Genomic DNA, 12763 nt, shown 5'->3' on the forward strand with positions numbered 1-12763 from the left:
CAGACACGATGAACTTTGTTAGCGCTGTCGCTTTTCATTTTGTGCGCCGCCCATGAGGGGCGAAAAGACGCGGCGGCGAGGCCTCGCGCGCGAGAAGCCCGGCGCTCGGCCTCAAAGTCGTGCCATCGCCCTTTTTAAATGCTTTGAAATCGGAGATGCCAAAGATCGTCGCGGAAAATTTCGCCTCGATATTAGGTTCGCGTTCCTTTAAGCCTGCAGGTCGCAGCCGCGGCGTCGCGTCTTTCTTCAGAAAATGTATTTATGCAACCGTATGCCGCGCTGGAGCTTCCTCGCTGCGCCGTGGCCAGACGCTGACAGCGTCCCCTCGGGATCCGGGGGTCACGTGAGGTCGAGTCGTGCTTTTCCGCCGCAGGAAGGAGCTGGAGGCTTGGAAGTAAAAGCTCTGTTGCACCCAGAGCCAAGCCCCCAACATGGGCCACACAATAGGCGGTTTTCTGGCGAGCTCTGGAGACAGCCAAACGATGTGCTCCCTGTTGTAATTTATGTTCTATTTTCCGTCGTTCCGCAGAGATATTGCGGGTTCGCCCGTTGCAGAGGCGGACGACCGGAGTACGACAGGGTGCGTATGCGAGGTGCCTCCCTCGCTTCGGGGCCACGGAGGAACCAGTGGCGGCTGGGGCCGGGCTGGCCGGCTGCCCGTCTGGGGCCGCGCTCCTCCGGTCACTGGCGTGCAGGCTCAGCCGTGCTCAGCCCAAACCGCTTTTTTTTGGGGCTCGACCACATTGCATCAGCTGAGCTCTAAATCAGAGCGAGTGGCCCGCGCCACTCTGGGAAGCTGGGGGCTTTGCAGCGGGGGTGGGGATGTGGGAGAGATTCCGCTAGGCCTTGGGGCGAAGGAAAGAGGAACGAGAGCTCCAGGTGGACGGCACATTTTACCGCCCTGCCACCCGTGTGAGGGGCTGGCTGCGAGGTACTGAGAGAATGGGAGTCATGAGGCTACAGTGTGGAATACAAGAGTCCCGAACTCTTGCTTTTCATTCGGCCACAGTCTGGGAGAGAATCATAATCACCTTGTTCTGTGACCGTGTTTGTTTTATCGCTATGCAGTTACTACAATATAGCTCAACGTAAAAAAACAGTAATAATATAATAGGTAAATAGTTCATTTCAGATCCCATCTGCTGCTGCAATACTGTTGAGCAAAGTACTTAACCTAGATTGATATAGTGAACGTATAATCAGGAAAATCACTGTAAGCAGCTTAACGCTGTCAGTTGTGTATACATTTATATACTGCGTACTTTAAGCATACAAATACTGAGTCAAGACTGAAATGGAAAAAATATATAAGTATATATACGTGTGTGTGTGTGTATATATATATATATTTCATTCAATTTCAGTCTTGGCTCAGTGTCTGTCAGGCTTTGATCCCATCTTGAGCCACTTTAAAAGCAGTGGGCCGACACTGCGCGCGTGATGCGACATGCCCGATGCGATGAAATCATTTCCTGCTCCAAACTGGGTGCGTGCCGTCAGGCTGCCCCCGGCCACTTAACCTCTGACAGAGGGTCAGTTCGAGAACAGTCCCGCAGAGGCCAGAACCCAACGCACGGAGTGCGGAGCTGCGGGACCCTCTTTACAGGTGCCTGCGCCGATGCAGCCGTTCACTGCCGTGGCGGCGAGACAGGTGGGGTTGGGGGGTCCCAGAGGGGGCTTAGGGGTTTATGTGTACACATGGCCAGTGTGGAGGGATGGGGGCGTTGAGGTGGATGTTCGGCAGGTGCCCTTGGCTGCCTCCTGCTGCGCCTGTGCTCTGTATTAGAGTAAGTAGCCAAATTCGGGGTTCAGTGGAAGGTGCTTATATACATAAAACTTTGAGCATATAAGTCTTTATGCATTGTCCGGGTTCCCCTTCCTTAGGTTCCGCTTTTGTCATCTGACTTATGTTTTTAATGCTCACATCAGTGGGGTTTATTAACATCAGCCTCAGTTTTTTACTGTATTGCCAGAACAGTGTTGTAGTGATATTTAAAAGTGACTGAAATACAGTAAATAACGTGCACTTGATGTTCTTGCCCAACGTTTCCATGGTGTCCCATCACACGCACAATGCCTTACCTTAAAATGGACAAGTTTTCTGCCCTCTGGTCACCGCGCTGTTTGAATTGATAACAACAGGATATTTTGTCTGAAAATAGTTCACAGGCCGGACTCTGGCTGAATGAGAGAATCTGCACGCCCCCCAGCCCATCTGGCTTGAGTGTTTATTTGTCAGGTTGAAGGGGTCTGTGAGCTATTATCCGTCTTTGTAACCTCCTGGTGTGGGAGTCAGAGTGGGAGGGGGTGTTTCACACGGCTGCTGTTTCTCTTCAGATGAAGAAGAGGATGAGGAGGAGATCACGGATCCCACACCTGGACCAGAGCCCGAGCAGCAGGAGGCCGAGGAGAAGCAGCACTCTAAAGAAGGTAAAGAGGTGAAGGCTGTCAGAGGCTGCCAGGGGCTGAGTGCTCGTGCCATACCCGGGCTTTGCCATCCATTATCTCAGGCTGGATCTTCTCCAGGCCCTGATTCGTCACTTATATTTTTGTGAGTCTGGATCTGTGAGCCTTTACTCTACACCCGTCAAACAGGCGATGAGCAGAAAGCCCACGTCACTTCTCACAGCCAAGCTCAAATCAATGCGATACGCTCCATGAAAAAGTAACAGCCTGCAAACAGCATAATTCTACATTTCCCTGAATATGTTTTCCTTGCACACAACAGTTTGCTATGTACATCATGCAGTTTTAGATGTTTTCCTGCCATTTTAAGTCTTAATCTTGACGGGAAATCAGTTTCCCTCTGTGCTGGCCATTGCATGTATGTGTTTCACTTTGGATGTATTAGAGCTCCTGATGCCACTAAGGAGAAATATGAAATGGACACTATCCATTATCTGCTGCAGAGCCATTCGTCTGCCAGAGAGTGAACAAGTAACACATCTGGCTGGGCTATTTCAGAGTGTGAACGGTGGCAGAGAGCTCTTGAGCCCATCATGCTTCTCAGCGGGGAAAGCTCACCTTCGGCCCGAGAGGTGCTCCTGGGAGACTCTATCGGCTGTGTCTCTTACTGGCTGGATTTCTCCTCTAATTGTCCGCTGCCGGATAACAGGATTATGATGAGTCACATTGCATTCCTGTACATTCGTGCGAGTTCTGGGCATCTGATCAGACAGGATGCAGAGACTGAGTCCGGCTTTCAAGAGCTGCCTACTCATCCGTCACATAACCCAAATCAGCCATGTTTGACTCCAGTGTGTGCTCTTTAATTGTGCTAGATAGATAGATAGATAGATAGATAGATAGATAGATAGATAGTCAGTTTTTATCTGTAGTGGTTAATTATTACAATGATGAAAAGATACACTACAGAAAAAAGACTGCCAAGGAGAACTGCAGTACTATTAATAAAAATGTTGTTTAAGTTAAGGCACTACTTTATTTTAGTTTTTTTCCATCTTGCACCAAGATGATTCAGTGTAAAATTAGTTTTGGCCGTATTGGACCACGTGAAAGTAAATGCCAGAGAGGAAACAATTTCTTGTCTTCTTTTCAATTTTCCTCGTGTGTTCCCCTTTTAGAGTCTGTGAGAGCTGCGTTTGTCATGTGTTCTTCTGTAATGTCTTCAGTCTAATGCAAAGAATGAGTTAGTCAGAACATTCGAAAAGCAATTTTTAGATTTGAGCTGGATGCTCGAATTCTGAAATAAGGAAATAGCGACCGTCTTTGCTGACGTTTATTTGCATCCTGAGCAAGTTGCATTCATCGCAGGTCGGTATCGTGTTCTCATGGTCCCACGTGCGAGCGGTCACTCGCGTGTGACCTGCCGTATCGAACACCGATCTTATTGGCTCTGTGACATCCTGGGGGTCGGGGCCGATTAAAAACGTGTCGCTTGACCTCCCCTTTTGCCTTCAAAGTGGCCACAGAGTACTCTCTTTGTGTGAGCGCATGGTAAATAAGTTCTCTGCAGAATCGGGCTTTGTCGGCCGAGGCCCAAGAGAGCCCAACGGGCCCACTGCATCTAACTGGGCCTTGGAAAAACACTTTGATCAGCCCTTTGTCTTCCTTCGCGAGTTGTCGGAGAAGGCAGAGGGAATCATAGAGCCCAGATCAAAGGGGAGCTCTCCTAATGGCGCTGCAGAAATGGGACCAAATTATAGCCAAGCCTTGCTTTTTGCTGCAAGATCATGATTGCAAGAGAGGCTGAAAGCTCTCCGTGTTTATTTATATATTTAGTCATTATTTTGCCCAATTTATACATGTTTAGTATTTTTTCTCCCTTATCCTTTTTATCATTTTCCTTTTCGCCGTGCTTCCTGTTGTGGCCACCGAATCATGGAAATGCTGCTGTCTTGCACTAATATTTGACTTAATTTTATCTTAAGATACTGAATATAATGAAAATGGAAATTTTGGACGTCATCTGAGGGATCTATCACATTGACATGAGTTCAGTTAAAAATGTAGACAAAAAAATGACATTTTATGCATAATACAATGAACGTATGATGGCAAAGCACTCATGGGTGACATCTCATATTTCACGATTATGATATGTTTGTCAACTGGAGCTTGGCCTGAAGTGTTCTCATGTGACTGGCATCCCACTCTACATGCATGTCTCTCAGTGCACCCCAGGGAACTGACAGAGGAGGAGAAACAGCAGATCCTCCACTCAGAGGAGTTCCTCATCTTCTTTGACCGTAGCATCCGTGTGGCGGAGCGTGCCCTCGCGGAGGACTCCCACATATTCTTCGACTACAGTGGTCAGGACCTGCAGGACAAGGAAGGGTGAGCGCTGCCGCTGCGGCTCACCGTGTGTGGGAAGGGTGGGGGTGGGGGGCTCGTAGATCTCCTTGTAGCCACAGGCGTGAGCTCTACATTAGAAGGTCCTCTTGAAATGGTTCCTACTGCTGGGCTCACTCTCGCCTCCTCCGCTGTTCCCACCACTGTTGTATTTCACCAAAAATGCCCTCTTCACCTTATTGATCTCCTGGAATTTGCCGGAAAATAGCCGACCAAATGACGCCATTGTGACATTGTTCGAACTGTGGTCTTTAATCCCTCAAATAGGTGTGTCACACAGAGTCCTGAGATCTGGGTACTCAAGACCGGTGGTAATTAGTGTTTTTCTACCCCAAGGGACTTACAGGCTGGGTCCAATCTGTCCTTCAACCGCCTGTTCTGTGATGAACACTGGTCCAAGCACAGGGTTGTCACCTGTTTGGATTGGTCTCCACAGGTACTCCCCTGAGATGTTACACCATCATGTAGTTGTTTAATTTCATTTCAGTAAGGCCACGTTCCCTTATGGGCATACTTTATTAATACTATTAATAGAATAATATATAACAACAACAATAATAATAATATTTATTCTTAGTACCCTGAATTGATGGTGGCTTCCTACAACAACAATGAAGATGCTCCTCATGACCCCGACGGTGTTGCACTGGTGTGGAACATGAAATTCAAAAAGACTACTCCGGAGTACATTTTCCACTGTCAGGTAGGCAAATGTTTACATTTACATTTATATTTATTCATTCAGCAGATGCTTTTGTCCAAAGCAGCGTACATCTCAGTACAATTTACGCATTACATTGAGAGAAGGAGACATAGCTGAAGACATGAAAGTCTCAAGCAAACCTAGTTTGTTCCCTACCACTTGCTGCATCGAGGTTCATCATTCGAGTAGGTGCATAAGACACAGGATATACAAATCCCGATACCTCCCCACCAATTTTTTTTTTTTTTTTAAATATTATAAGATACACAAATGAGCAAGTACAATGCCAGAGTAGTGGCTGAATAAAGGTTGTATGTGGGGATGCTTCTGGAGTTACGATGGGTGAACAGTTACACCATAGACAATCTGAAGAGATCTTGGGCAAAGTGCATCTGGAAAAGGTGAGTTTTCAGACCCTTCTTGAAAACAGAATTTCCGCAGTTCTGAGTGACAGGGCAAGGTCATTCTACCACAACGGACCCAGAACCGAGAACCTCCGAGCTTTGCCTTTCGTGCACGGGACCACCAAGCAAGCAGAAGTAGATGAGCGAAGGGGCCTGGCTGGGGTGTACCGGTTGATTAAGTCTTGTAAATAGCTAGGAGCAGTTCTGTTGATGCATTTGTACACAGTAACCAGGGTTTTGAATTTGATTCGAGCAGCTATAGGAAGCCAGTGCAGAGAGCTGAGTAGAGGAGATACATGGGAGCGCTTTGGCAAATCAAACACAACTCGTGCAGCAGCATTCTGTAGAAGCTGCAGAGGTTTGATGGCATTAGCGAGAAGGCCACACAGGACAGAGTTACAGTAGTGCAGACGGGAAGTCACCATGGCCTGGACAAGTAGTTGGGCGGAGTCAATAGTGAGGTAGGGACGGATCCTACGAATCACATGTTTTCAGGAACCGTGAACAAATTTCCCCCGGCATAGCAAATGTTCTGAGGGGCTCCTCAAACCTGCATCAGCATCCAGTGAGAGATCTATAGAGCAGCATCAGTGAGCTACTATTCAGGGTTCTCTCCAAAATGTGAGTGTCAGTTGTAGCGTAGCACATCTTCTGCATGGTTGAGCTCGGGGGAATTGAGAGGACGGGGTATGAGCTGGTTTTCTTCTACTCCTTTTCTCAAACGGTCACTTGAAGCTAGTTCAGCTTTGCATAGCCTTTGTTAAAGTAAATTTTTGCATAAACATTCAAGTTAAATAGAGAAGTGAGTCTTATGTGCAATATGTCCTTATTAGATGTACAAAAACATTCCTTTCAGTCAAAATATTTTTGCTCAGTATAAATAATTACATTATGCATATTAAAGTGTAGATCATTTTATGAGGTTCTTGCTGAAGCAATAATAGGAAGTCCTATGTGATGTGATTCATTCAATGAACTGTGAGCTTTATTTCGATTAAAAAACAGGTTCCAGAGGGATACACCTAGGAAGACAATTTGAAAACACTTACAGCTTGCGTTTGACAAAATGTAGGAAATGAGTATGATCACACATGAAGCGAAAAGAGAGATGTTGGTCATTCACGTTCAGTAGAATTAAGAAATCAATAAGACATTAACACTGTATAGTTAATCTTTCAAGATTCTTGTGGAACAGCAATATTGGATGTAATACTGTACTACAGATCTGTTAAAATTGCAGACCCTGATTGTTGTATGAAAACGTTGATATGGTGCTTTATTCTAATTGTAGTCACTACAAGTCGCTACAAATGGTGCAGTTTGTCTAAGTAAACATCTCGGAGGTTTAATGGCAGCTTGGGAGGGCTGCGCTATACATTTTTATAAATACATTTTTGCAATAAAAAAGTGTGGCGTACCACTTCCTAATCCAGACAGCCACACATGCCTGCCCACACACATGGAATACTAGTGCATGTGCTCCTGTTCTTAGACACAAACACATACACACCCACACACACACACACACACACACACACACACACACACACACACACACACACACACACACACGCAGACACACACATGCACGCACGCATACACACACCCTACCCCAGTATATTATACTCAAAATCTGGCCTCACATTGCATGAATCTCAGGTTCATTTGCACAAATAAAGAAAACATACTCAAAATGACAAACTATATTATCTTAACGGTCCAATGATCCAGGGAGCAATTCAGACTCATTTGCATCTCCCAACTATTTGCACTGTTTTGTTTTACAAAACAACATTAGCAAATTTTTAATTTAGATAATGATTTCTCAGAACAGTTCTAAACAGTCATCCCTTTTGTGGGAAGAGTCTTTTTTTTTGTGTTGTATTAAAAATAAAGCAAACTCTAGTTTTCTTTCTCTGCATTTTAATGTAATATTGAGATTGTGAGCTTATTGCTTATTTAGTTTAGCCTCCGACACCTCTTGAATTTTAGAGGAATTTGTGGCTGGAGGCAAAGCTATGTTGAAACGGCAGACACTTCTGTTTCAGAATTCTTAAATGCCGTAAAATAATGCTGCTTTATTTCGTTTATTGATAAAAGGCTTTCAAATCTTGTCAAGGGCACCACATTCTCTCTGTGAAAATGAGGGCCCTGCTACAGCGGTGAGGCTCGCACCCTCGGAGGTCCGGGGGAGGACAGTCTTACACACATGGCTCCCGGAGAAGCTTCTAGAAAAGCTGCAGGGGGGAATGACAGAGGCTGAGAGCTTTGTCCCCACGCCTGGGGCAGTGCCACACTGCTGCGGGAAAAAAGCAGCAGATCCTATTCATAATCGCTTGGCACGCGGTTCACACTTTTCGCTGGAACGGGATAAAAGGGTCGCGTGGCTTTGGAGATATTGTTTTACTTTGAGTCTGTTATAAACACACTCGCTCCTTCCCTTGTTATCCTGGGATCAGATGAATTGTAATGTGCGAGCATGTTCTGTGACTTAACCCTGAAACCGCGCTTTTCTGGGGTAAATGCCACCTCCTCACGTTTTTTTTCCCCTCCCGTGTCTTCAATCACACGCTCTCCATTTTCTTGGCAGGCCGGAGGGCGTTTCGGCATCATTGAACCCCCTTCCAGATTTGGCCGCAGGGATTCTTTCATGTGTACTTCTCTCCCTCTCCCGCTCTCGCTCCGTGTCCCCCCCCCCCCCTACCCCCACCCCCTTCCCCCATCGTCTCCTGCTGGAACCTTCTGCGGTAGCGGCCGCAAACCGTCGGAGCCCTGACGGCGCGGTAACGCCGGGGTCGGCGCGGTGGGGCAGCCGCGCGGGCGCTGCTGTATGTGAAACATCACAGCCCCTCTCAAGTGGGCCGCATCACGCCACATCACTGGCGGTGCACTAACCACCCAAGCCCGCTCCTTTTAGTCAGATCGCACGGCCGTTCACGCTCTTTTATTAATACTGTTCATTTTTCTGAAGATGACTCCTCCCGATATGTTCCAAATACCAAAACTTTGGAAAATTGTGGCTTGGAGAAAAACTTACTCAAAAGGCCATTGAGAATGAAAAATAGAAAATCCATTTCAGGGTTTGGTGACACAATGGGATTTATTCTCATGTTTAAAAATATGAACTCGTGCAGTTCGGTTTCGAAAAAAAGGAAAGAGAAAAGCACTTTGTTGAATGCGAAGAGTGTTGTGAAATGCAGCGCAAACACGCTTTATTCAGTTTTTGCTGAGAAACCAAGTAGATTAAATTTTTGTCTCACGGCGAAACAGGCTCCAGTTAATAGAAATTGTGAAAATAAACGTCATCCTTCCGAAACACTATTTTCACATTTTCAGTACTTGCTGTTGGTGCTTTCTTAATGAAATTATTTCACTGAACGACATCAATTACCGTCATGTTTATGACTCCATTAACATAACGATGATGCGAATTCCTCTCGATGGATTAGACCCCTGGGCTCAAATGGACCCTAAAATGTGACCACAGCAGCAAGTGACCCGTCTGCACCGATCAGGAACCTATGCTGGCGTTACCCTGTTCAGCAAAAAAAATATGATAAAAGTGTTTTGAATGTCTAAGAAGGCAGAACAGAGTGTTTTTTTCTGCCTGGAGTTTTTTTCCATGAAACACAGATATGGGCTCATATGCCTGCTGCCAAACCCACACGGTGACAAAATCCGCAGGGCGTCGTAAAGCGGATGCCATTGGAAGACAGTGCGGCCCATCTGGTTCTGATAAGCCGCACTGAAAAACATATGATTGTGGTGCTGGAGAGGAGACATCGGATCTCCGTTTGTGAATATACTGTCTGTTACACAGTAATTCCCCCTCTCTGACAAATGGGTTTAGCGTTTTCAGCAGAAGGGTGACAATGGAGAGAGTGTGTTCCTTTTTAATCCGCTTCTCCCTTGCCATCTTCCATCACGGGTGATCCTTGAGTGTTTTTCTAGCCAGAAAAATTCCATTAATATAATTAAATGCAAATATAGCTTACATTTTACTAAAAACTCTTCAGAATTTGTTCTTACAACATTTGGCCTGGAAAAAGTTTTTTTTTTTTTTAAATGAAAGGAATTGCAGAACAACACTGTTAATGGAAAACAGATGAGAGTGCAAAACACCACCACCACCACCACCAACAACAACAACAACAACAATAATAATAATAATAATAATAATAATAATAATAATACATTTAATCATTGATTATGCAATATACAGCAGGAGTCTCTGTGCTGATGTCATTTCAAACTGTGGAAATCGTGAAAGTGTGGGTGGCCGTGCTTTTAAATTTGAGGTTTTATGACATTTTACATTTAAATCCCATTTTCATATTTTCATTCTTTCCATAGTTTCAGATGACATTAGTATGGGGATGATTTAATATGCAGCAAAAGTTTGACTCGGTACAAGTATTAACATACACCACCAAGGTAATTTCAGTGTCCCTAAGTAGCTTGTTCCTGTGTAAATGGAACGGTGGATTGCAGCTTCTGTAGTATTGTGCAAAGTTTTCAAAATTTTTCTATATACAAGAAATGATTCACACACACACACACACACACATTTTCAGAACCGCTTGTCCCATACGGGGTCGCGGGGAACCGGAGCCTACCCGGCAACACAGGGCAGACCAGAGGGGGAGGGGACACACCCAGGACGGGATGCCAGTCCGTTGCAAGGCACCCCAAGCGGGACTCGAACCCCAGACCCACCGGAGAGCAGGACCCGGTCCAACCCACTGCGCCACCGCACCCCCCTTTAGAAATGATTCAATAATAATTTTTAAAGTTCAATTAACCAGGATAACGTGTTGGTTACAGACTGAGACTTTTTGCTTTAATGCTTGAAAGCAACTTCTTTCCGAGCGACTCTTGAGGCTAGGGTAACGCCTAAAGTCCACGCCGATCCACCTGTTTGTCACTGTGGATTGTAATAGGATGTTCAGTAGCAAAAGCGCTCTGAAATTTCCTTAATGGAGCTTCAGCAACCCCAAATGGAAATGGTTTGGCCTGACTGCAGAGAACTGTTGGCTGAAAGTTCTGCAAGTTCTTAATGCCCTTAAAATGAGCATAGACAAAGCCAGAAGAGAACCCCAGCAATATTTTGATAAAGCACGCAAGTCATCACTATCCTAACTTTGTCTTCATTGTCTGCACCTATGGCCTACCAGTACTCAACCCATTGTTTGTAATGACCCTGCTTGACCTGGCCTTACTAGAGCTCACCTCTCCATGGATAATTGCTGTTGGGAGACACGTTACCTGGGACTTTTTTAAACAACCGATCTTAAAAGCCAGCTGTACTAAAATGGCGTTGAATCGAATCCATACAGTATGATATGGGACACCCCCAATATCATGAACCAAACTAGTTTAAGCCAAATAAAGCATTATTTTATCATTTATTATAGGAACATGAATTTAAAATGTTTTAAAATTGTTGAGCGTGTATTTTACTCTGTCATGAAGTTTTATGCGCTGCACATTAATGAATGCTGCATCTTAAGTCGGAGGCCCTGAGGGCATGATCCTGTTGTAGTTTAAACAGATTTACCCTTAGATACAGTATTCCCATCCACTGGTGTTTTCTGGTCAACTGCTTCCCTTCCAGTGCAGCAGAACTGCAGCCAGTCATTCACTGCCATAGACATTTGCTCAAATTGTTCTTTTGTTACCTCTCAAACCCGATTTAACACAAGCTTGACCTTCTGCCACTCTTCACCTTGGCTAAATATTATAGGCTTGACGTTATTTTTTTTACTCCATCTGCTGACATTTTCAGAGAAGGCCGTCTCCCACGTCTCAGGATTTTCACCCCGGTTTGTCCATTACGTCCGCGCAGTTTCTGAAACGTCACTGTGCAGCTCCGTTATGGGTCTGCGTCGAGCGCCTACCACGTTCTTCACTGCGATGAAGCCGGCTGTAATCTGCTAAATGATACCACGTGTAGCCCTACGAGAGATTCGAATGAGTTGTCTTGCAGATGCCAAGCACAGGGTTAGTTTGTCTATATTCTTCACTATTTATGCTTTTTTTTACGCAGTGATGAAATGCGTAGCCCATTAGTCACACACTCATCTCCAGCACTGGAGTCAGAGTTCGCTTCCAGAGGGAAAAAAGTGAGCGCTGATGTAATTTATTTGTGGACTACAGCAGAAATAGGAGTTAGAGAACATTCCAACTGTTCTGACGTAATTTGCCGGTGTTTTATCACCTCCAGTCCGGACCGAGATCTGTATTAATGAGAGTGGTCATCTGCTGCAGGTCATGTCACCCGCCGCTGATGGTAAATACTCTTAACATAACAACCAGGGCAAGACATATGTTGCATGAACAGGTTCCAACAAGCTCTCTTTGTCTGAAGATGACAGAGGGACTCTTTCTGCCCTTGCTTGCTTTCATGTGGCTTTCTATCTCCATTTTCTGCGACTTTCGGGTTTTAAAAATGATTGCTTGAATAACGAAATGCACAACATGACTTAAAGTGCACGAGGTTAATATAAGAAAGGGAAAGGTCATGTCATGCTTCTCTGAAATCTGATACCCTGGTGCTTACCTGCCAGCATCACACTTATTTTGTATACAATAATCAAATAATTTTACTGAGAAGTTATGAGGTCACAATGTGATGAATTGGTTCCAATATGCCAATTTTGTGTTGTATAGGAATAGATGTTTTGTTTCAAAGGAAAGAATAGCTATGATATGAGGCAGCTGTTAACCAGAAGAAAATGACTCTTCTTGTTAACCGTTAATTGTTCGCTCAAATGCTGCACTTTGGTCTTAGTCATAAAATCTGATGAAGTCCTTGACTGAAGGCATCTGATGTTGTAGTTGCCTC

At 45.1% G+C, this 12763-nt stretch overlaps 1 protein-coding gene across 1 annotated transcript in view; it reads left to right on the forward strand.

Moving 5' to 3' along the window:
- Nucleotides 1–12763, forward strand: part of dync1i1a (dynein cytoplasmic 1 intermediate chain 1a) — a 50237-nt gene that overhangs the window by 21258 nt on the left and 16216 nt on the right. Inside the window, exons 8-11 of the mRNA XM_018731837.2 lie at nt 2338–2430; nt 4635–4797; nt 5149–5248; nt 5390–5515. Of these exons, the coding sequence (XP_018587353.1) occupies nt 2338–2430; nt 4635–4797; nt 5149–5248; nt 5390–5515 (482 nt within the window). The remainder of the gene's footprint in view (nt 1–2337; nt 2431–4634; nt 4798–5148; nt 5249–5389; nt 5516–12763) is intronic.

The sequence above is a fragment of the Scleropages formosus genome, chromosome 23 (genome assembly GCF_900964775.1).
Source record: "Scleropages formosus chromosome 23, fSclFor1.1, whole genome shotgun sequence".
NCBI lineage: Eukaryota > Metazoa > Chordata > Actinopteri > Osteoglossiformes > Osteoglossidae > Scleropages > Scleropages formosus.